Source organism: Argopecten irradians, chromosome 3 (genome assembly GCF_041381155.1).
Source record: "Argopecten irradians isolate NY chromosome 3, Ai_NY, whole genome shotgun sequence".
Lineage (NCBI taxonomy): Eukaryota > Metazoa > Mollusca > Bivalvia > Pectinida > Pectinidae > Argopecten > Argopecten irradians.
In genome coordinates, this window is record NC_091136.1 from 27,165,058 (window position 1) to 27,191,954 (window position 26,897).

The window sequence follows — 26,897 nt, forward strand, 5'->3', positions numbered from 1 at the left end:
GCTTTGGGCATCATGTATTGTAAGTGTTAATATGATTTCATGTAATATAACATGCTAAATGTATTGGAGAAACAAGTCTATGAAAAGTATGTTGTAAGGTATTCCTCACAAAGGTTTAGCAATTACGTCTTTATTTCAATATTTTGTTTTTATTGATTGGACTTAGGCTAATATGACAGATAATTATCCACATGGATCATCCTCGATACTCCAGATTACTATCACTCTAGTTACCTCAACTTCTGGACTATGTCTTAGTAAAACTGAAGGTTCTTGGTATAACATAACAACAGATGAGAGAGGAAAATCGGTCCTTTGATTAACATCAATAGATTGGAATAGCGGTAACCGATCTATGCCTTTGAAGTTAGGCGTCATTATCTGTAATCTTCAAATAAAGTCCCTGTAGGCCTATAATTGGTCAGTTTCTTTCTCTTGAAATGACTTGAAATGTTTTGCTGTGACATAATCTAGGGACGGATATGACGAAAGTGATAGTAACCCCTGGAATATCGAGGGTCCAGCTATATGGGTTACTGGTATATATGACCGTATTCGTTATCAAATAGAAACATACGACAAAGTGTTTGTTATCGCATTCAGCGAGATGATATCTCGTGATGTATTTATATACAAATCCATCCCTGTATTAGATTAACATTGAACTTGGCACATTGACCTTGTGCATAACATCCGATTGACAAAAATAATCGAGATAGTACAGTAACTCAAACAAAAGCAACACATAAACTTCTAGTTTGTTAACAGCCATTGATTAACTTTCTGATAAGAAATTTGAAGTCTAAGAGGTGCTGATACACTTTACCAGCATTAGCTATCTTACTGTTACTGTGGTTTTTAGCTCGCCTATTCGAAGAATAGGGGGAGCTAATGTTGTCACCCCGGCGTCGGCGTCGGTGTCAGCGTTGGCGTCCCATTTCACGTTAAAGTTTTTGAGCAAGTTTCTGTTTCGTCAATTGTTTAAGCTTAAGTCATCATAAATGTTTATGATTTTATTTTCCTAATGTGTATGGATGCTGAACGTGATAATACAACCAATTTGGGGCCCTTTAGGGGTTTTTTGAGTCTGTTAATTTGTCATATTTCCATGTTAAAGTTTTTGAGCAAGTTTCTATTTTGTCAATTGTTTAAGCATAAGTCATCATAAATGTTTATGATTTTATTTTCCTAATGTGTATGGATGCTGAACGTGATAATACAACCAATTTGGGGCCCTTTAGGGGGTTTTTGAGTCTGTTAATTTGTCATATTTCCATGTTTAAACAGTAAATACTTGAACATCAACTTCTTCTGAATAGGCGAGCTTTGCTGTTCTCCAACAGCTCTTGTTTTATTCCAGAATCTGTCGCGTCATTGAAAAGTCTTTAGACGTACAAACACAACATAAGTGTTTATCAAAAGTGCATTCATTACCAGGATACTTGTAGATACCAGGGATGTTACCTATCTCTGTCATATAATTAAGTCACACGCTCGGGTAGAGTTCGTAAACATATACCACTAGGTAACTTGAGTGTTATTGTATGTTACTGGAATGTGGAAAAACTAACTTTGTTTGTCTGTAACCGCGTGACATGACGTGAAGACAACAACACCAGGACAGCAGACCAACTATACGCTGGGAGTCCATTATAGTAAGTCATGCTGATTAACTCCTCTATCATACAATACTCCGCTATCTGTCTGGTTTAGACTGTCACATCCATAGTGTCATAGCAATAATGTGACTAGGGTTTCACGAACACTCTTTAAAACAAGGAAATGCCTGTAAAATTGCTGTAAAAAGTAAGGCTACTGGTTTACTCTTTATAGGACCTTGTATATATGATATACAAACGTTTCACACAGGAAAGCGTAACAGAAGGGGAAATCTAAAATTAAGAAACGTTCCATGACCGCTGTAATGATTTTTAAAAGATAGAAGCCGCGGTGACCGAGAGGTTAAGATGCCACGACATATTACCACAAGCCCTCCACCTCTGGGTCGCGAGTTCGAATCTTTTGGGGCAGTTGCCAGGTACCGACCGCTGATCGGTAGGTTTTTTCCGGGTACTCCGGCTTTCATCCACCAACAAACCTGGCACGTCCTTAAATGACCCTGGCTGTTAATAGGACGTTAAACTAATGAAACCAAACCAATCCTTAAGTTAAGGAGTGTTCGTGAAACTGGGACTAGTATTATGAACACTCAAACAGGACGGTGCTGTTTTCTACCATGCAGATGTGCTGATGGCGACTCTTGTGTGTTGGTCCTAGTGTTAAATTACATGTGTACGTACATACTCAATGGCAATAGTCTTAAAAGTTCTTGCAGCTGGCTGTTTCATTATACCAAAAGTTGAAAGTCAATCAAAACTGACGTTATACTGAAGTAATTTCTTTTATGGATTTTTTTTCCGTTTTATCTAAAAACAGAATGCACTATTTCGTTTTATTGAAAAGTTAATTCGTTTTATCGAAATCATTATTTCGTTTTATACAAATAATTTTTCGTTTTAACGAAATATTTTTTGTGATTACCACATTACCATTTGGATGACTCACTTCTTATAAGCCAAAATAGTCATATTATACTCAGAGGATTGAAGGGGCTCTAGGGACTTGTTCATGAAAGTTGGCATGGTCAAACATACAGAATGATTAGAGGTGTGATGTCTAAATGGGCATGCCATTAACATTATATCGTGCTTTTGTCTCTTCTGAAGTAGACAAATTATTAACAGTATCATTTCTATTGTATAAAGCAAATACGTAAAATAAAATACAAGTTATTTCGTTTGCTGATATTCATTGAGTTGCATGATTTACAGAAACCGTACTAAGTTGCTACAGTATGTAGCACGAAACTGAAGTAAAATGGGAAAAAATCTTTTTTTTTTTTACAATTAGAATGGGTCGATAGTTCGAATCCCTTGTTGGATGGCTGTCAGGTACTGACGCTAATCGGCGAGTTTTCACCGGGTTCTCCGGTTTTAATCAACATCCTTAACCCTTTATGCAAGTGATGTGACATGTCGTCTATTTACATTAACATAAATTTGTTAATTTATTACAAACAGAACGAAAACAGAGTTAATGGGGTGGCGTGCAATATCACTTTCTGAGGGGTGTTATTTCCTTCAGGGGTGCGTGATATCACCCCCGTAGGGTTTTTAGATTTGTTGCATACACAAATTACATTTATTTGTTTGTGGTATGCAAACTTTCTGTCTGAATACTCCTCGAGTTTTGATATAAGCCGTCAGCCTTTTTACCCTCTGATTTTTATCTGATCATACTAAAATGGTTATGTAATAATACAGTGCTATTATTTTGTCAATACGAAATATTATTTCGATAAAACGAAATTCCATTTCGATAAAATGAAATAAAATTTCGATTGAACGAAAAAGTATTTCGTTAAAACGAAACAACATTTCTTTGATAAAACGAAATAAAATAAGTGTGTGGCATGTCAGTTAGGGGGCTCCGTGAAAAGCCTATGTAGCTACAGACTCTTTCTTCTGTAATCTAATTTTCTATTCGAATTATGCTGTCATTCCTTTTTTACTCATAGGCTATGGAGAAACAGCGAACCCAGCATGGCACCCTGAAGTGGTCGCACGGATTTCTTGGTCTGGTGTTGATGTTCGCCCTGTTTGCTTTACTATTGTCGTCACTGATAACGACACAATATGTAGTGCATTTCTTCCAGAGGGAGATGTTTCCAAACTCAACCCTTTCTACTTCGAATGCATCGGCCTGCAATGTGAACACGTCGACAGAAGATTACTACGAGAGGACTGCGGTACAGAAAGCTGCCTCAGAGTATAACATATACAAGACATTAGTGGAGGGTATACCGTCGCTGATCATTAGTGGTGTCCTTGGCGGTCTCGGTGACAAGTACGGCAGATCACAGATGTTGATATATAGTATGTCTATGTCGACTCTTTCGGGATGCATCTACAGTGTGATCGTTTATTTCGAAGTCGATGTTCACTACCTATTGGTGGCCAGTGCCGTTTACAGTCTAGGAGGAGGATTATTTGGCATCCTCTCGATTTGCTTTGCCTATATTTCTGATGTGACAAGTCCCGGAAAATTACGAACTTTGATGATAACGCTTCTCGAAGCATCCGTCGGAATAGGCTTAGCAGTTTCAGGGTTCGTGTCAGGATTTATAATAGAGAGAATAGGTTTCTTCTACGGAAGTTTGTGTGTGGGTGCAGCATCACTCTGCTCGCTGTTGGTGGTTATATTCTTTCTCCCCAACTCCCGTCCTCATTCGATGCTTCTTTCCGGAACAACATCACTTGAAAATGCCCGTGCGTCTTTTGAATTTTATATACGAGCGTCGCCTAAGCGTCACAAGTATATACTTGCTATCATTATTTTTATGTTTGCGACTTTTTCTGCTATAGGACAGCCAATCGTGGATGTTCTATACCAGTTGAATGTGCCATTTTGCTGGTCGTCTGTAAAAGTTGGGTATTATTCGGCACTTGCAAATGCACTTAGATTGATTTTAGGGGCGGCTTCAGTCAAAGTCTTACAGAACTGCTTTAAGGAGGAAATGATTGGTATTTTGAGTAGTATGTCTGGCATGGCAGCATGTATTCTGGAGGCATTTGCGATTAATGACACCATGTTGTTCATGGGTAGGTGGTTTTTTTAAAGAAAACTAAAATTTTGTTTTGTGACTTTTATTGAGAAGAGTTGAGAGGGAGCACACCTATTTCTTGCAGTACTCAAGAAGTGTCGGGTGTGTTCCATTCGCAGACTAATTGTTTTTGTCTTTCTATTCAATTAATTCACTGCTGTTGAATTCGCAAAATATCAAAAAAAATTAAATCTCACTCGATGAAGAAGATGCTAAAAAGAGTTGAGTTATTCGTTTCATTTAAATATTTGTAGGGTCAAAATGGAAAGAAAATAACATGAAACAATCTCACCCAAGCAAGACAGAAAACTGTTAAAAGACATGTTTAATTATTGAATATTTAACTAACTATTGCAGTCCCTGTTACCGGTTGCCTAGGAACGATAGTTATTCCAATGACCAGATCTATAATGTCCAAATTAACACCCGGAGAGAAACAAGGTAATTATACGCAAACATTTTCTAGAATTTTCATTCAATATTAGTTTTGTGTGTGTAAGTTTGTTTTTGTTTGAATATCGTTCATTTTACCACATTGAAAAATCAAAATACGTATACATTTAAAATTTTGTACGCATAGTTCTATGTATCAAAGAAGTAATTTCCAACAGTGTGGACTAAATATTGTCGAATTCGATAATATTTATCCACACTGTTAGAATTATTCTTTGCCTCATATTTACTACTTCAAGTAAATTGTATCCTAAAGACATACATTTAAAAGGGTCCTGGAATACAACCGTAGATATTTCTTCCTTGAACCATAAATGTATGTATCGTTACAGGAGCTCTGTTCGCAGGAATAGCCGCTGTGGAAATATCAGCTAATATAGCAAGTAACTTGGGAGCTTCGGCTATCTATATAGCAACTGTTGGCACCATACGGGGGTTCGTCTTCCTCGTGTTTGCTGGATGTTTTGTAATGACTACATTTCTGCTTATGTGAGTATTCACAGTACAAATTCAGGATGACGTTTCTCTTAAATCTCGTTTCAATTCAGTACCTCTTTTCTCTTCTCAATTATGCTGCAACACAGTTTTTATTTATTGTTTTGTGTTCTTGGCAGTGTTGTTCCTACATGTGTTGACACACTGACTCCATATCACCAACATATTGATAAGATAGGCCATATTGAGCATAATTATTTTATTTCTTGATAAAGAAAAGTCAGTCACTATTACCAAGTACATAACTGTATGGTCTTTTTTCAGAGTTTATCGTATCATAAACCGAAGATCCCAAACTGTTCCATTAGCCGATACGACCAAAAACATTGGATACGGTACACAGACACAGATAGATTACGGCGAAGACCCATGTCATTAACATCATAACGCGCTTCATGGCCTCTGTCTAACCAATAGGAATGCCAACTGAAAGACAGTTAATGCTTGAATAAACATTTGAGGGAGAATTATTTATATTACGTTTGTAAAAAAATATCTGATAATGCCATAACAAAAATCATTCATAAATACGTTAACGTTGATTTGTAGTTTAAAATGATTAAATTAAACAAACATAAAGCACGATTTGTATAATCATTTTCTGTATTGTCTAAAACAAGCAAGAAGAATGCGTCAAGGATATTAACGCAACAACGAATACAGAAAAACATATTAAACAGAACTGTTGTACTAAAACTCGTAAAGCAAGGGAGATAATCTAATATTGTATATTCTGTAAGAAACACTTCACTTATGTTATCCACCATCAATAGTATATCACGTATCAAACAGTAACCTAATAACTAGTCACTAGATAAGTCAGCTCCCAACGATAACGATGCTACTGCTGAAACTTGCATGGTTATGATGCTTGAATTTACATTTATTTTGAAACTGTATATTTTGTCAACGTTAATCAATTAATCAATAAAAAAATTCGCTGATAAATATCATTTTTATTATCACCAACTAAGCAATTCAATGTAAAACAACTACGTATACAGCATAGAGAAAACACTTATGGTTGTCATATGTTATGTAGGATGATTTCCCACAACTGTAAGCTTATAAAGTATTTACATTTTGAACAAAACTCAGAACAGTAACAGAACGATAAACAGCAAAATTGAAATAGAAAATGTTTTCATTAGGAAAAACTATGGTTCATTACATACTTATACATGTATATTTACACTTGCTATGCTTGTTCACTATACGCAAGTACTAGCGGATTTTGTTTACTTTACCATAACTGCATGGTAACATTGAATTTTGAACTTGCGTATGAAAATGTTCTATGTAACGTAAAGGGACTACTTTTTTTTAAAAAGAAACAGATGACTTTCAATACATTTTGACGCAGCATTACGTGTATATTGTTGTTTTTCATAGAATTTTCGAAAAATTTAAACAATACATATATGTTTTATATTTATATATGATACAAACGTTTTATAAATTAACAATTGTATAAAGAAACGGGAAAAAATATCCCGACCGGGGCGACGTGCAGTGCTTTCATTTTGTTAAAAATGATGGATGTCAAATGTAAACATTAGCCTACCTCTGTGTCTGTGTTCGTCCTACGATCGAGTCTTTGGGGTGGACGGGCGTGAGACCCTCTGACGGAGGTCAGTTATTAACCTATCATCTTGTCTTTGTTCTTTGAGAATTTAATCGTGTGACAGTGTGTTATAAAACATGCAACGCTATTAATCCTCCTGCTGACATTTACGCGTCACCACAAATACATTGTATACATCGAACACAAGTGAAGTTATTCAATCTATCGATGGCGATGGATATAAGCGTAGATTATATAATCACATGGCTCCCAAGGATGTAATAACACATTGAGCTACTTGAACACCAGGGTTTTGACAACTTCGGCAAACTTGACTGTGTAAGCGTGCGTCAGCTTCGCCTCGCTGCACAATAACGGTCACCGAGTTCACATATGTGGCCGAGTACAAATACTTCGTATTATCACGCTATACTTTTAGTGAAATTGAATGCATATTTAAAGTTCTGATCTGATTAAATAAAATCATTTCTGAAATTTACTTTGACAGGTTTATTTTACACTAAAATATTGAACATTTTTGTCGTTGCGGATGAATAACTCTATCTTACGTGAAGAGTCATCATTCGCTGTTCAATTGAGTAAGCTCCTCCCACTTTTGACCGACTTTTATAGAATAATTACGTCACTTTCAAATGACGATTTTATTGCATAAAATATAAATAAAAAGTCGTGTGAGTATGAATAAAGGGATTGGATTTCGCTATTATGTTAACCATGCTTGTATGGAGCAATTCCTCTAAGAAAATATTCAATATGGGGCGCTAACTCGCCCAATAGAATATATTCTCAGAGGAATTGCTCCATGCAAGCATGGTTAACATAAAAACGAAATCCAATCCTTATATATGTATTAGTATGATATTAGGACTTAGTCAAAGAACAAAAATATGTTTTCTCTGGTTTCAAATATCAGAGACCTGTGTTTTAAAACCACGATCCTTTCATATAAACAAGATGGCCAGTGATAACGGCTTACTGCTTTCATTGATACCCTACCTATGGCGCCCCTTCCATTGCTGCCATTCGTCAGCCTTTTGCCAAATTAGCTTACTGTAGATTGTTTGTGTAAAATATAAGATTGTCGTTTTGATTTTTCATCTGTGATTGGCTGTGCCTATTGCAAGAGTAAAAGGAGAGGTCGATGTGGCATGTACATGTCAAATACGGTCTCTTTCACTCAGTTGACGGAGCATGCTTCTTTGGTTCATTCGATAAAGCCATAGTTTTTTCACACCGGATACTCGGGTTCGATTCCTAGTCGAGGCACTTGACAGGAATTTGTATTTTTTGCAGGTTCTTTTACACAAAGAAACAACCCAAAATGTGCTAGTTGTGTCTATTAATATGGCGATGATAGTCTAAAACACACAAAAATGTAAACATAAATACACGATTATGTAAACCTGTACCATCATACGTTGTTCCTAATGTCGCTGATAACAACAATAACTAGCAGGTATTATCACCCGCAGTGTATCGGTGGGTCATGAAAAGGTTCACAAGATGTCCTGATTAGGTGTCACATGTCCATGAATACCTTTCCTGTGTTACTACCTAAGTAATATTTATATTGCAAACTGTGTCACATTACTCGGCTGAATATTTGTGATTGTCCATTATTCTTTGACGATATGGACATATGGACTCTACAATACGGGACAATACGGAATGCTAACACCGTTGATGCTTGACGACATTCTTATGTAGTAAGTCATTATTATCCAGTTCTTCATCGAACGCTCTGCAATTTCGTCTGTTATGTAAATTATGACAATCAAAGATTTTAAAACCATATGTAACAGCCAAACGCTGCATACCTCTTCTGAAAAGTCAAACTAATAATTCTTGAATGAATGTCTTGTATTAACGTTTTTCTCATATATTTCTGGGAAATGAGAGTAGTTGATATCGTGGAACAAATGGACGAAAAGTTCAAGAGCACTAACTATTTCAAACAAAAACCTTGTAAGGCCTTGGAGATACTTTGTAAAACGCAACACAAAGGATTAACTTTAACTATGTTACTCCTGCGATTTTCAGGTTTTCATTTATCGCCCTTTTATAGAAATCAAAGCGAAATAATTGCACACAGAGAATCGGTCAAATCTTCAAACATTTTGATATATCCTTCTGCAGTGTAAAATGATAATGGATTCTTCAGCAATTCCCATATATCTCTTCGATTATTGCCCTGACTTTCTATTCCAGGGCGAACAACATATACAATGATATATGATGGAGAAACACCAACCCCAACATGGCACCATGAGATTTTCACACGGCTTCCTTGCCGTAGTGCTATTGTCTCTTCTGTTCGCTTTATCACTCTCATCATTAGTGACGTCACAGTATGTTGTGCACTATTACCAGAAGCACATGTTCCCGAACGCGTCTCTTACTTCTTCCAATGAGTCGGCCTGTAACGTAAACAAGTCGACGGAAGAATTCAAGGAAAGGACAGAGGTACAGAAAGCTGCTTCTAAGTTTAATATATACAAGACATTGGTGGAGAGTTTGCCTGCTCTTGTCATCAGTAGCAGCATCGGTGGTCTCAGTGACAAGTATGGAAGGAAACGCATTTTGATATACAACATATTCTTAACTTTTCTTTGGGGATGTCTTGCTAGCGTTATAATATTTTTCCAAATAAATGTTAACTACCTCTTATTTAGCTATGGTCTTTACAGTCTTGGAGGGGGTTTATATGGTGCATTGTCTGTTTCCTTCGCGTATGTGTCGGATGTGACGAATCCTGGAAAACTACGAACATTAATGATTACACTTCTAGAAGCAGCCCTCGGGGTAGGCGCAACAGCATCGGGGTTTGTGTCTGGAATCATTATCGATAGAGTTGGCTTCTTCTATGCCAGTGTCTGCGTGTGTGCAGCTGCAGCGTTTTCCTTATTGGTGATGATGTTTTGTCTGCCGAACTCACGTCCTCCTGAACTGCTTTTAAAAGGAACTTCAACCCTTGAAAACATCCGTGCGTCATCTGCATTTTACTTTCGGGCGTCTCCAAAGCGTCACAAATATATACTTGCAATATTTATTTTCATGATGGCGTCCTTTTCAATGCTAGGAAAATCAAATATAGAAGTTTTGTACCAGCTAAATGCACCATTTTGTTGGAAATCAGAAAAAGTGGGATATTATTCTGCAATTTCATATTCAGCCAGGATGATTTTAGGCTCCGCCTCAGTGAAAATTCTTCAGATCGTTTTGATAGAAGAAACCATTGGCATTATCAGTGGAATCTCGGGAATGGCAGCAAATCTTGTAGAGGCATTTGCGATCAACGATCTCATGTTGTTTATAGGTAAGTTATATCTCCCCTTTATCTATAACATGGATCTTGGTCCTGAAAGTCGGCTGCTACTTTTGAAGAGAAATAAGAAAATGGCAAAACTTTTGAAAATTGATTGTTTTCTTAATAAACGTCCTATTAACAGCTATGGTCATGTAAGGACGGCCTCCCATGTATGCACGTATGCAGTGTGTTGCCTGTGTGTTGTGCGAAGTGCGTGTTTTTTTCTGAGACTGCGGTATATTCATGTTGTGTCTTCTTGTATAGTGGAACTATTGCCCTTTTTATAGTGCTATATCACTGAAGCATGCCACCGAAGACATCAAGCAACACACCCCACCCGGTCATATTATACTGACAACGGGCGAACCAGTCGTCCCACTCCCTGTATGCTGAGCGCTAAGCAGGAGCAGAAACTTCCACTTTTATAGACTTTGGTGTGCCTCGACCAGGGGACAGAACCTAAAGCCTTCCTCATAGGGGTGAACGCTCAACTCAAGGCCAAAAGTGAGGCGGTGCCAAGGGAGGCATTAGGAAAGATAAAGTCAGTTACGAAGAAGAGAAAATATAAAATCCTAAATTTAGTCACCTTTTACGATCATGCAATAGGGGCAGAAGGTGTACAATTCTAACGCCCAACCTGCAGGGCCAACTTTTGAAAATAAATGTTGAAATCGATAATTGTATTGCTTTATCATTTCAGTTCCAGCTGCAGGTTGCCTGAGTTCATTAATTATACCAATGACTAGATCAATACTGTCTAAGCTTACACCCGCGGACAGACAAGGTAAGTCGCGTCTTAATGGTCAGATTATATCTATATCCCTTTCAAGTAACACTTTTGGGCAGGTGGGAAATATTTATAATCAGTCTATGCCTATTACCATTTCTATTTATCATTCCAGGATTTGCAGTTCGGTTTTATTGCTATATATCTGTTGCTTTTACTGTTTTCTGAGCTAAATGAAATACCTTCTGAGTCCGTAATCTAATGACTCATTGGATTCATTTCATCATCAGGTAATAAAATAATACTGATTGGCTATCCAGAACCCTTGACTGCTAAACTGTATGTGATATATAACTATTTTATTCACCATGGTAGGAGCAATGTTTTCGGGAATAGCTGTCGTTGAGATCGCTTCCAGTATGGGAAGTAGTCTTGGAGCCTCGACCGTCTATATAGCAACGGTTGGTACCATGCGGGGGTTCGTCTTCCTAGTATTTGCGGGATTTTCTTTCATTACTACATGTCTTTTTGCGTAAGTAACCAGTATCATTAATTAATATATTACCTAAGTGATTTGTATATAAATCAACATTTTATTTCCGTTACATACATAATATAATATATCCCTCGACAATAACATGCTCAGGTGAGTCAACAGTTTCGGACTGAAATGTAAACAAATACTTTTTCTTCTTTGTCGACATGGACGCACAACATTGGTGACAATTAATATACGAAATTGAAGTCAAATTTTCTTAAAACTGTATCACTTAATCTTCGCTTTGAACATCAAGACTTTTGTTTTCTTTTCAGAATTTATCGCATCATAAATAGAGGGACAAAAACCGTACCGATTACTGATGTGACCAAAGAAATAACCAGTACACAAGTTAAGACGGATCTCGATAAAGGGAAATGATGGGAAATATATCAACCTCAAAACCTAGATAGCAATTGGACATTTTTATGTACTGTGATATGTGAAACTCGTACATTTATAAAAACATTTCAAACCCACTTTGAAGACAAAATATGCTACAATTTGGTACTGATAGTTTATATATTTTAAGCGTGAGTGTAATGTATATATTAAAGTATGATATAAAACAATATTTAGACAAATAACAATTTTTTTGTTTTTATTTGCATAAATCATCAGAAACAATTACACCATCAGTTAGATAAAGTAAAAATACAATGTTATTCTTGTAATACATAACATACATAACAAATGCATAGAAACTTCCATATTCTAAATCTTGTCGTTTTGGAACTGAATAACTCTTGTTGAGATGATATATATATATGTATATATGTAAAAAAAATAAAAGTCAACGACTTCGTGGATTTTTATTTTTCATATATTTAACTCTACATGGACACGTACTTTTTTCTTGGTATATATATGTATATATATGTAAAATAATGTACATAAAATTAAAATGTGTAAAATAGGCGAGTGTAGTCAGAATTTAATATAATAGTGAATCAAATGTGTCAGAGTTATCTTTCCTTGTTGATAAAATGTGTTTTCTGATCGTAAATGTCATACTTTTTCAAGAAACTTTTGGATTCAATCACAAAATACAAAATGATGACGCCACTATTTCGATACCTACCCTTAAGGGCAGATAACTCTTGACCAAATACAATACTAAACAGAAACTGAAACACGGATTTCTATTTTCATGGGATGTAACAAAATTACAAAAAGAAAAGTTTTAAAGGGTCTTGATGCTATTATTAAGTTTCTTTTCATTTGTTTTTCGTTTCGGTTGTCATCGAAAGCTAGACGTAATGAAACTTGTCAGGTTTTCTATACAAGTATACTCATGTCCGCCACAGAAGTCAGTTCCATTTTGGTAGTTTTGTTAAAGCGAATAGTCGGCAAAGTACACCAGTCTAAATGCGTTATTTGGCCTTTCAAAAGTCCTTGTTTACCGTAATGATTGTTAAGTTCTGCTTACAGAGTCCAGTTTTGACCATTTAAATTATGGAGTAGCGCCGTGTAAATTTAGCACAGTTCTAAATATAAATTCGCCTAACTCTTCGAAAACGAGGTTGCGTAGAAATGTCAACACGGACATGTGTTTCTCAGTCGTGTCAGTTTCGTTTCGTGTGATACACCATTAATGCGGTATGTAAATTGTTGGTTCTTTTGAGATGATGCATTTGATCCAAATGAAGTATTCTTACATTAATGGCAATGCTTTGTAATCATTTGTAGCCATGTTTTTTTACTACGCAGAGCTGGTGGATGTTGCGCATGCGTTAGGATTACATCAAAGACCTGCACTGGTAGCCGACCGGGAAGACAAATTTGAATTCCTATGATATATATTAATTTTTTTACATACAGAGCGAATTTGATAGGAGGTTTTCTTTTTTTATTTCATAAGAAATTACACAGCATATAATAACACCATTTTTACCGACTTTGGCCGTTCTTTGCCCGACCATTCGCTTTAACGTGAATAAAAAACGTCTGTTTGAAGACATTAGATATATATAAACACACACACTCTCACACACCTTCACACACACTCACACACACTCATACATGACTATGCTCACGTAAGGGTTTTTTTCCGTTGAAAACTTTGAAGTTTTCAAGGTTCATTAAAGCATTCATTTTCTTGCATAGAGGAACTATTGCCCTTTTTATAGTGCTCTATCACTGAAGCATGCCACCGAAGACACCCAGCAACACATCCCACCAGGTCACATTATAACGACAATCGGCGAACCAATCGTCCTACTCCTTATATGCTGAGCGCTAAGCAGGAGCAGTAACTACCAATTTCATAGACTTTGACGTGTCTCAGCCAGGGTACCGAACCCAAAGCCTAACTCACAGGGGCGAGCGCAAAAAGTTAGAAAAAAGAGAAACGAAAAGATCCCAAATTTAGTCGCCTTTTACGATGATGCAATTGGAGTCAGCAAGTACAATCCTAACGCCCTACCAGTAGGGCTACTCGTGTCACTTATAATTATTATAATTTGTTTTATTAATTGTTCGTTTGCTTAGAATGAATAACTTAATCATGCATTTTTTGAGATATTGTTGTTTGAAAGATGGGAACAATAAAAATGTATATCGTAATGCACAATGACAGCCTTTGTAAGAAAGGAACTCGAAATTGTCAACAATGTGTCGGTGTTATCATATATTGACTCGTGATATTGCGTTGTATCATCTGGGTGGTGAAATGATGTTCGTGTTTCAGGATAGTAGAAGTAGATAAAGAGTGGTTTATGCATCTTTATCTATATAACATGTGATATCACCCTTCTCGATTTGCCATAGACCGATGAAGCTAGGCTTAATATTCTTTCTCTATAAGTACTGATTTCTGATGTGTTTATGTACTTGACTTGATACTTTAGTGAACTGTTTAACACTACCTCCAGGGATGCTGTGTCTTAGCTGAAGGCAGGTTAGTCATTTAAATGTAGTTGAAGCATAACTGTTTGTCGTTCGTGAAAAATAAATTGTACAGTGTATTTGTATTTTTTGTAGTTCTTTTATATTATCAAACGTCTTAGATGCACAGACTGAAGACACAAGACACCAGATTGCTTCATTTTAATAAATTAATTTATCGAGTAAACAGTCAATGATCCATGTTCGTTTGATAAATTCAGTTTCAATCTTTTTTCGAGCCATACTTCATGAATACGTAAGTTAGCCATATTTGCATGTCTTATGATTTGACAGCTGGAAAATATTATTGTAGATAAAAAACACGAAATCGCTCTCAATCCGACGTTTAACTAATCACGAGCACTTTCTGAAGACAGTTGTAAAAATACTCCGCATGATCGGATCAATTGTTTACAAAATATGCATTTGGCAACAAGCAATGATCGAATCGAATTGTTTGCTCGTTTGCAAGATACGTATTTGGCATCAAGCATTTGAAAAAACTATCCATTTTTGGTAGAGGTACGTTGTTGATAGAACGATGAAATATATATCTATTTGTATCATCATGACATTTCATAGTTTTCATTGTAGGTGTAAAACTCATTATGAAAAACAACATGGAGAAAGGTGAAGATAATCACGGTACCTTGAGATGGTCCCATGGATTAATTGGAGTGGTGCTCATGTTCAATCTGTTTGCTGTGCTTCTCTCATCTCTTGTGACGACACAGTATGTTGTTGTTTACTTACAGAAGGACATGTTCCCAAACTCGACATCCCTCACGTCGAACGTCACAACCTGCAACCTCAACAAGTCGACAGAGGAATTCAAAGAGAGAACAGCAGTGCAACAGGCTGCCTCCAAACTAAACATTTACCTCAAACTGATGGAAAATCTGCCCGCCATCGTCACCAGTGGTGTTATAGGTGGGCTTAGTGATAGATTCGGAAGGACAAGAGTTCTTACATTCACAACAAGTTGCTTTTTCCTTTCGACCTGTGTTTTCAGTATCATTGTTTATCTCGAGGTTGATGTTTACTATTTTTTGATCAGCAGCGTGCTGTATGGTACAGGAGGAGGTCTGTACGGTGCATTATCCATTGGATTCGCCTATGTATCAGACATAACGAGTCACGGGAAGCAACGGACGCTGATGATAACTATTCTGGAAGCGTCTATTGGGATCGGTGCCTCTCTATCCGGCTTCGTGTCTGGGTTTATTATTGAGGGTGTAGGCTTCTTCTATGCCGGTTTATGTGTGTGTGCTGCATCAGCATGTTCTGTATTGGTGGCCATATTCCTTCTGCCGAACTCACGTCCTTCAGAAGTGCTGTTATCAAAAACTTCAATTCTTGAAAATGCACGTGCAGCATTTTCATTTTACATTCGAGCGTCCCCTATGAGACACAAATATATACTGTTAATTATTGCTTTCTTGGTGGGTTCATTTTCTCTTTTAGGAAAACTAAGTGCGGAAGTCCTGTACGAGTTGAATGTACCATTCTGCTGGACATCTGTTAAAGTTGGATATTATTCTGCTATTTCGATTTCTACTTCGATGATTATTGGGGTAGCATTAGTGAAACTTCTACAGATGTTTTTCAAAGAAGAAATCATTGGTATATTCAGCTGTATCTCTGCGATGACAGCTAGCATTGTTGAAGCATTTGCATATAACGACGCAATGATATTTTCAGGTAATTTCTAGTTAAAATATTTTTGTATCTATATGAATAACTCTACTGGTAAGGTATGAAACTCTTTAGCCAAATAACCCGCTTGTGATTCTGAACAAGTTTACCCAACACAAATTAAATTTTGAAACAGAGCAATTCTTTTATTTTCATTTCAGTTCCAGTGATAGGTTTCCTTAGTACGTTGATATACCCAATGACAAGGTCGTTATTATCGAAGTTGACATCTGCAGACAGACAAGGTGGGTACTTATTTAACATTATCAATGAACACTATACTCAATATTTCCGATAGTAATATCTCATATTATGTCATATTCTGGGGCGTGAACACTCTACTCAATACATTCAGGTAATAATATATAATATTTTTTTCATATTCTGAGGGCATATATAATATACTCAGTCGATTCTGGTAATTTCATCTCATATCTTCTGATAGTATATAATATCTCATATATTATTATTTTCTGAACGTATATAATATCTCACATTTTATCATATTCTGTGGCGTATATAATATTTCACATTTTGTTATATTCTGTGTGTATATCATCACTAAGTTACATGTGATAATGTGCATTGATAATGATATTTAAGTATGAAGCATTGTTAATATGTACATACTCGTTCTATCTCGGCATTTATCAGTACAAGTATCTCCCTATTGTAATCTGTATTTACCAATAGATTAAGACTATCAATCATTATTTACCATTGTCTATATTAGTTACATATCATGTCCTAATATTTGTAATATTTACATAAACATTTGCAGTCACTTGAATATGATGAAAAGCGAAAATCAGTGAATTGATACCGTATTGATACTTAAGACAATGAAAAGCAAATGCACCAAACTAACCGTTATCATATCTGTAATACTTATTAAGGGTTAGTGTAGAATTACCTGTCCTTGTGGGTAAGTATTGGTTGTGACGTCATGTGTTTGCAAGCGTAACGTCATATTTTAGGAGAAAATGACGTAAATTGCACCCACAAAATAATGACGTCATAATGGATACCTACCCTCAAAGGAGCTAACTCTGTAATATGCAAAGACGGAATATCGGACTTTGTTTTTTGTTATCTAAAAAAATGAAGGGATATTTCGGCAATAATTAGCTCTAATCTGATTACTACGATACCGTAGGAATAATTTCGCTGGTGTTTTGAATTTACGGATTTCAGTATAAACGCGAAAACAGAGAAAAAAAAACCCGTGAAATTTACCCGTACATATGATTGTTTTTATTTGTTTGTAATTTAAGGGGCCCTGTTTGCTGGTGTAGCCGTAGCAGAAATTGTCGCCAACTTAGGGAGTAATGTTGGAGCATCAGCCATTTACTCTGCAACTGTTGGCTCCTTCAGAGGGTCCGTCTTCCTCGTCTTTGCTTCTCTCTCATTCCTAACGATGTGCATTCTATTGTGAGTATACTTATGATTCATCCCAAATACATGTATATATTATTTCCTTTTCGCTTTAATCTAATTTTACCCAGATATTTATTGACTTGTCTGCAATATTTTGAAAAGATATCGATATCAACAACAGTGTAGAAAACTGTTAATGCTAGGTTTACGCTATGTTCCCGGCGACCACGGTAGCCACGTTTGCCCGAAACGTGGTGCGCCGTGGAATTTTGGCTATTTTTGCAACTGTATTCAAGTTGAGCTAGGTCTTGTGAAGTTTTGCCACGGTCTTTTACGGATTACGTGGTGGACCGTGGATATAGGGGTTACGATGTTACGATCTGATGACGTCTGCTACGTTTTACACGTTTTGATCGAACTCCAATACGTTTTTCACGGTTCGCCAAGGCTTACTAGGATGAAAGTTTGATGCCGGGCTTTTTGGAGAAACTGAAACAATATTTATTGCCGAAAATGTATATTTATTATAGCCAAGTGTTTCTACGCAAATATTTTTTTTTCTTTACTCATTTAATCTGCCTTTTGCAATAACAGTTTTGGTATAATTTGAGGGTTAAAATGTGTTTGATAATGACTATTTCTATTTATCAATACAAATGATTCAATGAAGTAGCAAATATGTACCAGGCCAGGCAATGATACCCATATCATATTTTGCTTGCAACGTAAGACCGTAATAAGACGTAACAAGCCGTATCACGTCGGACTTTCAACCGCTACAAGCCGTAAGATGCCTTGACAGAGCGCATCAAAACGGTTTTCATCCACCTTGGCTTGCCGTAAAAACCTTGACAAACCTGGACAAAACGGCACAAAACGTGCAGCCAATCTGCATCAACCGTGATCAAACGTGGAAAAAACGCAACAGAATGTCACAAAACTTGAAATCACCGTGAGATTCTGGGGAACGTGCTTGCTGCCCGTTCCACCACGGACCGGGTTGAAGTTCTGTTAAGGTCTCGTACGCACTGTCATGTTTTGTTACGTCAATCCCGTTTTATTACGTCCTGTGGCGTTCACCATCTGTACCGTGACTGCCGTGGCAAATTTTTTGACAGTTTAAAAATCTACCACGGCATCCACGGTAATCACGGCCGCTCACGTTTGTCTATCACGTCCTTCTGCGTTGTCTCACGTTGTCTCGCGGTCACCACATTTTGTCCACGGTGGCCTGAAACGGGGCTGCCGTGGCCGCCGGGAACATAGTGTAAACCTAGCATAAAGCCAAAAATATGTGCTATGACAAATATCGATTCAGGCTAATGTAATCAGAAACATCCTTTGATGTACATATTGCTCAACCGGTGAAATTAGTAGTTTTATCGGTCAAAACAAACATTGGTTTATATACATGTAATGCAAATAAAACAAACAAAAAGTGACATACATTTGTATACATTTTGAAGGGTCATGTCAAAATGGTCTTAAAATAAAGATAAAACATTGGGTTTTTTTTAAAAATAAAACCACCCATATATTGTGTATATGTTTCAGAATGTATCGTGCCACAAAAGGAAATTCAAAGACAATTCCAATAGCTGATGTAGACATAGACATGACACAAGACTACAGGAGAAATTCCGAATAAGACACTTGTAAAATGAACATTTTGGAGATAGAAGATTGTATCATCTATCATTCAATCGTAAATAGGCCGTCACTAAAACAATAGTGAATTTGTACTTGTTTTCAAAATCCTGTTTTGTTACTACGCATCGGAATTTCATTTGCTCTATGCTGAAGCAGTATTACACACATCAGATGAAAACTCTTTCACACCATGCTGTTATTGAAAGTAGAAAAAGTATGTAAGCTTTTCAGCACCAGTGTAATAAACAATTGCGAGTCTATTTTCTTCTGGGGCCGCTTTCCTTCGCCAATAAACCTGGCTCGTCCTTACATGACCCTGGCTGTTAATAGGACGTTAAACTAATAAAACCCAAACCCTTCTATCAAATCATGGTAGAACGTCTTCTCTTAACAGATTTGAATTATATATTTTCCCCATAGAAACAATTCAGCTTACATACTCGTACATACAATTTACATGAGGAGTAAATCATTTTATTTCAACCAATCTTATTAACCAAATATAGATCCCAAGGAATATCATGTTCAGAAATGTCTGAATGGTGCTGATTTTCTATGATAAACAATGAATATGATACGTACTAGTTATAGGTAGTAGTTAACTTTCCTTCGCTATTCTCTGTATGTTTCTTTGTTAAAATAATAAAGATATTAAACGTAAAATGTATTTGTTTGTTCCATTAATATCAATCCGAAGGGGTTATTTCTGAATACAAATAAAATGTTAATTCAATACAAAATCTTGACAAATTATTAATAGAATCGTTATAAATAGCATCACTTCTACACATTTGTACATATATTCGAATTATAGCTCGTCTTTTTAAGACTTTTGTTAGAGATGCTATAACGCCCACAAGCACAAGAATTAAATTTGAAATAGAAAAATTTTCACTTAATTTCATATACATCATGTTTTATGAAACAATAAATCGCAGCTATCAAAGGAAAAAACCCGTAAAAGCATTGTAAACCATGATTTTACTAAGATCTCACGATATTACAGACTAATAGATATCTCCACATCAGTGATTTTACGTGTAAAATACGTGTAATATTTGTAGGCATTGGCTTAAATTAGACCCGAAATAACTGTTTAGATTTCATATCCTATCAGACCTTCATTGCGTCACGGAGAAAGTGATTTAAAACCAGTACTGATAACTACTGCTCAATTTTAACATCGGTCTTTAATTAGATGTCATCAACTGATTTGAGTCCATTTATAATTGATTAAAAGAATTTTAATTGCTGTTACTTTCTTGTGTCGGTTCTACAATATACATAGTTTTATCAAGCCCTTTTTGAATCCCATCCACTTCAGAAGATAATATTACTCGTTATTTTCAATGGAGGCTAATAATCAAGATGTATCCGCTGGACATCACGGACTACTGTCTATTGGACAACAGATAAAGACCGTGGTGGTAAAGTCTACAGCAATACTGACCCACACTGACCTTTACATAAGGGTCCAGTTTATTTACATCTAGACTAAAAAAATCCATTTTAGCAACTAATGTTTGATATCGTGTTCGACAGCATCTCAAAGATGATATTCAAACGTTTACAGGTTCAGTTTTATATGTTTAATATTGTGTGATGTTGGTCAGAGGGTATGGTCACTCTGGTCACTGATGGACATGACCTTGATATCATAAATAGATCTCCGACATTGACATTGCATTGTAAGAGTACACACTAATGACAAACACAATAATATGTAAGATATCAGATTCGATAATGGTTGTCAAAAGTCAGAAATCGCCATTATACTCCTCAACTTATCATTACCAACCTGCTCAGTAGCAAGACTTCCTCACAAATCTGCGTCTTTGATTTGATGGTAAGTTAACATTTTTTATATATCTATTGGGAAAAGTTGTTAGCATTAATAATGTAAATATTATACTAGTAATATGGCCAATTATCCCCAACATACTTTACTCCTTGTAATTAATATGTGATTAGAAATTGATTGTTATTAATTGACACCTTAAATCCGTATCCATTATATATGAAAGCTTATTAAACGGAAGATTTTTTTTTTGAGAATCATCGGCGATAATGTGATGACAAACTTTCTGAAGCAACTTGGTAATTACGTTCTTTTTCGAACAGTTTAACTATAGATATTATCATACGCCGTGTTTATAACAGTGTTTTTGAATAGTTGTCCATTTTGATGTATTTTCTGTGACGACATTACCTGAGAACTGATCTAGAAATGTGCCAATATTTTAGACAAAAATCATAGACCAGAGTGAGGACCTTAATCACATTGGTGTTTTATCTTATTCCGACTACATTTTATTTCAGGGATAACATTGGAGTGATACACAGCCCAGTATGACATCGTCTATCCCTCTAAGGTGGTCCCACGGGTTGATCGGGGTGATGCTTACCTTCCTGGTGTTTGGACTCTCCCTGACCCCCATGATCACCACACAGTATATAGATTACTACATGGAAACTCATATGTTTCCAAACTCATCCGACCCTGACACGGAAAATATTTCAACCTGCAGCATGAACAAATTCACCGTGAAATACCGCGAAATAACAGATTCGGAGAAAGCTGCATCGGAACTAGACATATTTGCCTCGGTTTCAGAAACAGGACCAGCTCTTCTCACTCTCGGTATCATGGGTGCTCTCAATGATCGGTTTGGAAGGAATAAGATTCTGGTGATTAATCTATTGTTTTGTTGAGCGGCTTTGTGTCTTTCAAGCGCTATAATTTATTTTGATATGAACGTTTACTATTTTCTAGTTAGCGGTACACTTTACAGTTTAGGGGCGGTCTATTTGGCGCATTGTCACTTGGATTTGCCTATATTTCAGACATTACAGATTCTGGAAAACATCGAAGTATGCTGATAACTCTTCTGGAGGCACTCATTGGAATAGGAGGGGCACTATCGTACGTTGCATCTGGATATTTAATTGAGAAAATTTTGCTTCCTCTACTCAAATTTATCCGCATATGCAGCAATATTCACTACCGTTTCCATTGTAGTTTTGTTTCTGCCAAGTTCTCTTCCATCACATACAGATATACCACACGAAACGTTTTGTGATCACATGAGTGCATCATTTTCTTTTTACTTTAAGCCATCGCCTAAACGACACAAATACATCCTCACAATGTTGTTGTTTCTGGTGGCATAACTTTCAACACTAGGTAAAACTCCTGTTGAAATTCTTTACCAAAAGAATGTGCCATTTTGCTGGTCTGCTATCAACGAGGGATATTTCGCAGCGATTTCATTAGCATCTAAGATGGTGGTTGATGTAACTATAATGAAATTCCTTCAGATATGTCTCGTTGACGAAGTTATCGCCATACTTGGTGGTATATCTAGCATGATCTCAAGTATTGTCGAGGCGTTTGCCACTGATGATATCACACTATTTGCGGGTAAGTCTTATCACTAAAGGCGTACAATTCTGTTCCCTAAAAACTAGCTCATTTTTCCATATTTTTTTTACGATTACAATTATAAATTTTGAACTTTTAAATATGTAACATGAAAAGTTTTTGAGAACAATGTTGTTGTTATATGAACGTTCATAGCTATAGCTAAAAATCAGTTTCTGATTTAATCCAAAACTTTTTAGCGTCCAGCTTCCCTGTGTATGCCGACACATGCATTCGGCGACCACAAAATTTCCAAAATACCCACCATTCCGACGTTTTGCCATGCCATATGAAAATGTACTAATTGGAGGAGTTCCTAATGTACACACCGTTCTTTAACTTGAATCACGTAGTTTCATGTCCATTCAAAATAAAATTGAATTAAGATGAACTAAAACAACAACAAAACGCCACTTTTTAATGTCATTTTATTTTGATTTATTCTAGAAGTTAGAACACATCTAAAATTATCGAGAAAGGCATCAATATCAAAACATTGGTAACCGGTCATCTCAATTCTAATCAGTTATTCTATTAAGAGCGCTTTTCAATTTCCCTCTTAATCTCTTAATACAGATTGAACAGTACATCCATTCATTGTCCCGTTACTGAAATAAACCTGTATTTCCATACCATATGTCAGATCCAGACTAGCACTATTTTAAACAGATTTGCCTCTTCTCAATATCTCATGACTTCTGCAGAAAAATCTCAATAATTTTGAATCCATCTCTTTACTTCCGATATAAATCCTCCATTTTTATATTTCTGCGATAAAAGCAGGTAAAATCTCTTTTTTCCTGAGTCCATCTCTATATTTCTGAGTCCGTCTCTTTATTTCTGAGTCCATCTCTATATTTGTATTACAGTTCCTATCATAGGGTGCCTCAGCTTCTTGGTTCTACCCATTGTCAGGGCAGTCATGTCTCAGCTGACACCTTCGAACAAACAAGGTATAAACACACTCCGTTTCATGTCTTCCACTTAAATGTTACTAATTGTCTGAAATAAAACCTACCTTTGAGACTACCTCTGTCTAACGACCACCAGTTTAAGAGCTTGACGTCCAAATGGCCTATGTCAATAATTACAATTTTACTTGTGAATAAAAGCAAATGATCATTTAACTTTACCTGCCTCTTTGACCCTCGGGTAGTCTTTGTGTAAGTGAATTTAATCTAATTACGGATACCATTGGATTATTGAATGAAATATGACCTCTTTCTGGTTTTAATCTTATTGTGACCCTCCTCTTTATTAGTTAATGGTTAAGGTTCATTATAAACGTTTCTATATACCAAGCCTACTTTCACATGACTGTTTCGGCTGATTTTGCGCTCGACTTTTCCAGTATGCAATAGAAAGATATTGTATATTAAATACAGTCAAACCAGTAAAAACCTCCAAACGGTCAAGAAAAATGTGGATTCTATAATCTAATGCTCTTTATACACAGGTCAAATTGTGGGTCATTTGGGACAATACGAAAGTTGTCTTGATAAGCAGGTGGGCTTTATACATAGGTGGTCGCTAAGGGAGTTTTTACAGTATTGGCTCATCTGAAACCACACTGCCTATTGAATCTTCGTGTAACGTTCTTGTACGGCACGAACGCAATAATTCAAAGTATTTTGTCTACTTTATAGGTGCGCTTTCAGGAACAGAAGTCATAGAGATAGCTGTCAACCTTGGCAGCAATCTGGGGCGTCATCCATTTACATGGCAACTGTTGACACTTTACGGGGATTCGTCTTTCTCGTTTTCGCCGGTCTGTCATTCCTTACGGTTGTACTGTTAGTGTAAGTACATTAAAGTCGGTCAATTGATATGGTAAGATTTAATTAACGATTCCTGCATTAGTTTTATTATGAATTGGTATAACTGCCTACGGAGTTGATATGTTTATGAGCCTATTTTCTATAGGCAATATTCAAGAAAAGATATATGGACGACTATATTTTGTATGCTACTATTTCAGCGTTTATCGTCTGACGGCAGGAGGAGCTAAAACAGTACCTATACCAGATACTACCAAAGAAATCAACTGTACTCACGATCTCTACACCCCTGGACTATCTCATAGTAAAACTGGAGGCAACAGAATAGAACAGGTAATTTAGTCATTTGATGTACATCAAAAGAGCCGTATAACGGTACACTGTGGTTGACTGTGTGACTTTGATGTTAGGCGTCGCTCTCTCTGTAGTCTTCAAAGGAAATCTTTGCTAGCCTGTGATTGGTCAAATGTTTTCAGCTGAGCTGCCTTCAATTTCACTATGAGATAGTCCAGGGGTGTAGAGATCGTAAGTGATCGGAAGCCCTGGAGTATCGAGGAACCTATACCAGATAATACCAAAGAAATCAACTGTACTCACGATGTAGCGGATGGATGAAAAAAAGACTGAAGTACATTCTAACACAACACAATTAAAGGAGGAGGATGGATATGGAAGCTGATTTTGTTTAGTGTAAACGATATGTAGTTTTTATTAAAACTTCCGTTATTCAATGTAGCTAACCAGAGCCCATTCCTTCACGTCCCGGTATTATGTCCCCTTTCGATAACATCATGTACTAAATATCTAAAAGTCTCTAATGTAACCATCGAAGAAGACGATGAAAATGAATTTAGGCCAATTACAATGTATTGTATAAGTGTGGTCATTTATTGATAATGTGATAGTGGTCATTTGTAAAATGATTATTATTAGTAATGCTATTAATTGGGTGAAGACGAGGGAAATCAACTCATGTGTGGTCAATTACAATTTATTGTGTAAGTAAGGTCATTTGTTGATAATGTGATGTTACTCATTCCCGAATACAAATGATTATCATTAGCAATCAAATTGGTTGGATGAAAGAAAGGCAAAATAATTCTGATTTAGTCAATTATTGTGTAAGGTGGTCATTTGTTGATAATATGATACTGAGGTCATTTGTTGATAATATGGTATTGGTCATTTGTTGATAAAATGATACTGGTCATTTGTAAAATGAATGTTATCAGTAATCCATACAGACTATCGTCAACATTGATGTTAGGCATAAGGTTATATATTCCTCGTACCACCTATAGTGGGGTGGCTACTTGTAAATATGTAAATATGGGGTACAATAATACAATAACTACTAATACTTTGTTGTAGTTAGTCATTAACACATTATAATGCCATTTTAATACAGGAAATGTAAAACACCTTTTAATGACGTTTTAATGTACCTAGTGTATATTCTGACACCACCTTAACAAACATAAATGTAAACCAATAAAAACATAGCAATGTGTTTGTATTATCAGGTACTTTGATAACTACCGTAATATCCATGTATTAGCTTTAACTATATCATTATGTTGACAACTAGTTTACAACACAGATTCTATAACAAATAGTCAGTTTATCGGTATATGTACAATCAATGCATCTGTGCTTTACATAAATGTACCTGTAAAATGACTATTTAGATGTAATGTACCTGTTTACTGGCAACTACATGTAATTTAAACCATATTTACAACTTCGAAAACAACTTGTAGGACACATATATATTAATAAAATAGCTATGTTATATTGACACCTAGTGTATTTGCTTTTACCCGTATACTTACAACTAAGTATATCTATATAGTGCGTCGGTTCATATCGAGAAATTCAAACTACATGGTGTCCAATAGAAATGTAGTTTACGCTTTCAAAATTGGATCACTTTTGACAAAGATATTTTGGAATATGAAGTCATAGATTACAAGTTTTATTGTAAATAATATGTAAGAAACATTGTAAAGAATAAGTAAGAATTAAAACTATCTTGCTAGAAACCATTGACGTCAAATATGATACTACTTTTGGGGTAATGGTACGTTTAAGATGACGTTATGATGATACTGTAAAATGTTCCATTCTTTTCAAGACATAGTTATTATGGTGTTTATGCTCCATTTTTCACATGTAAGAAAAAAATTTCTGTTCACCGTGATTACCAGAAGAAAATAAATGAACGCCAGAAAACTTTCACCGATTCATCAATAAAACATTTGAAAATATGAAGAAGTCCACGATACTCGTGCGGTTAAATTGCTCAAATGCCATGAGTATAAC

General features: G+C 36.0%; 3 protein-coding genes across 3 annotated transcripts; all 3 read left to right on the forward strand.

The window, feature by feature from the left end:
• Window positions 1-1,485: 1,485 nt before the first annotated feature.
• Window positions 1,486-6,194, forward strand: LOC138318046 (lysosomal proton-coupled steroid conjugate and bile acid symporter SLC46A3-like). The gene is made up of 5 exons (XM_069260096.1): window positions 1,486-1,655; window positions 3,578-4,661; window positions 5,021-5,104; window positions 5,449-5,605; window positions 5,876-6,194. The coding sequence occupies exons 2-5, from the start codon at window positions 3,581-3,583 to the stop codon at window positions 5,988-5,990; spliced, it is 1,437 nt and encodes a 478-aa protein (XP_069116197.1). The 5' UTR covers window positions 1,486-1,655; window positions 3,578-3,580; the 3' UTR covers window positions 5,991-6,194.
• A 1,773-nt stretch (window positions 6,195-7,967) lies between these two features.
• On the forward strand, window positions 7,968-12,397 carry LOC138318048 (lysosomal proton-coupled steroid conjugate and bile acid symporter SLC46A3-like). The gene is made up of 5 exons (XM_069260098.1): window positions 7,968-8,902; window positions 9,405-10,512; window positions 11,204-11,287; window positions 11,606-11,762; window positions 12,044-12,397. The coding sequence occupies exons 2-5, from the start codon at window positions 9,429-9,431 to the stop codon at window positions 12,147-12,149; spliced, it is 1,431 nt and encodes a 476-aa protein (XP_069116199.1). The 5' UTR covers window positions 7,968-8,902; window positions 9,405-9,428; the 3' UTR covers window positions 12,150-12,397.
• A 276-nt stretch (window positions 12,398-12,673) lies between these two features.
• LOC138318049 (lysosomal proton-coupled steroid conjugate and bile acid symporter SLC46A3-like) lies at window positions 12,674-20,073 on the forward strand. The gene is made up of 5 exons (XM_069260099.1): window positions 12,674-14,667; window positions 15,249-16,355; window positions 16,511-16,594; window positions 17,624-17,780; window positions 19,281-20,073. Exons 2-5 carry the CDS (start codon window positions 15,263-15,265, stop codon window positions 19,372-19,374), a joined length of 1,428 nt encoding a protein of 475 aa, XP_069116200.1. The 5' UTR covers window positions 12,674-14,667; window positions 15,249-15,262; the 3' UTR covers window positions 19,375-20,073.
• The last annotated feature ends 6,824 nt before the right edge of the window (window positions 20,074-26,897 follow it).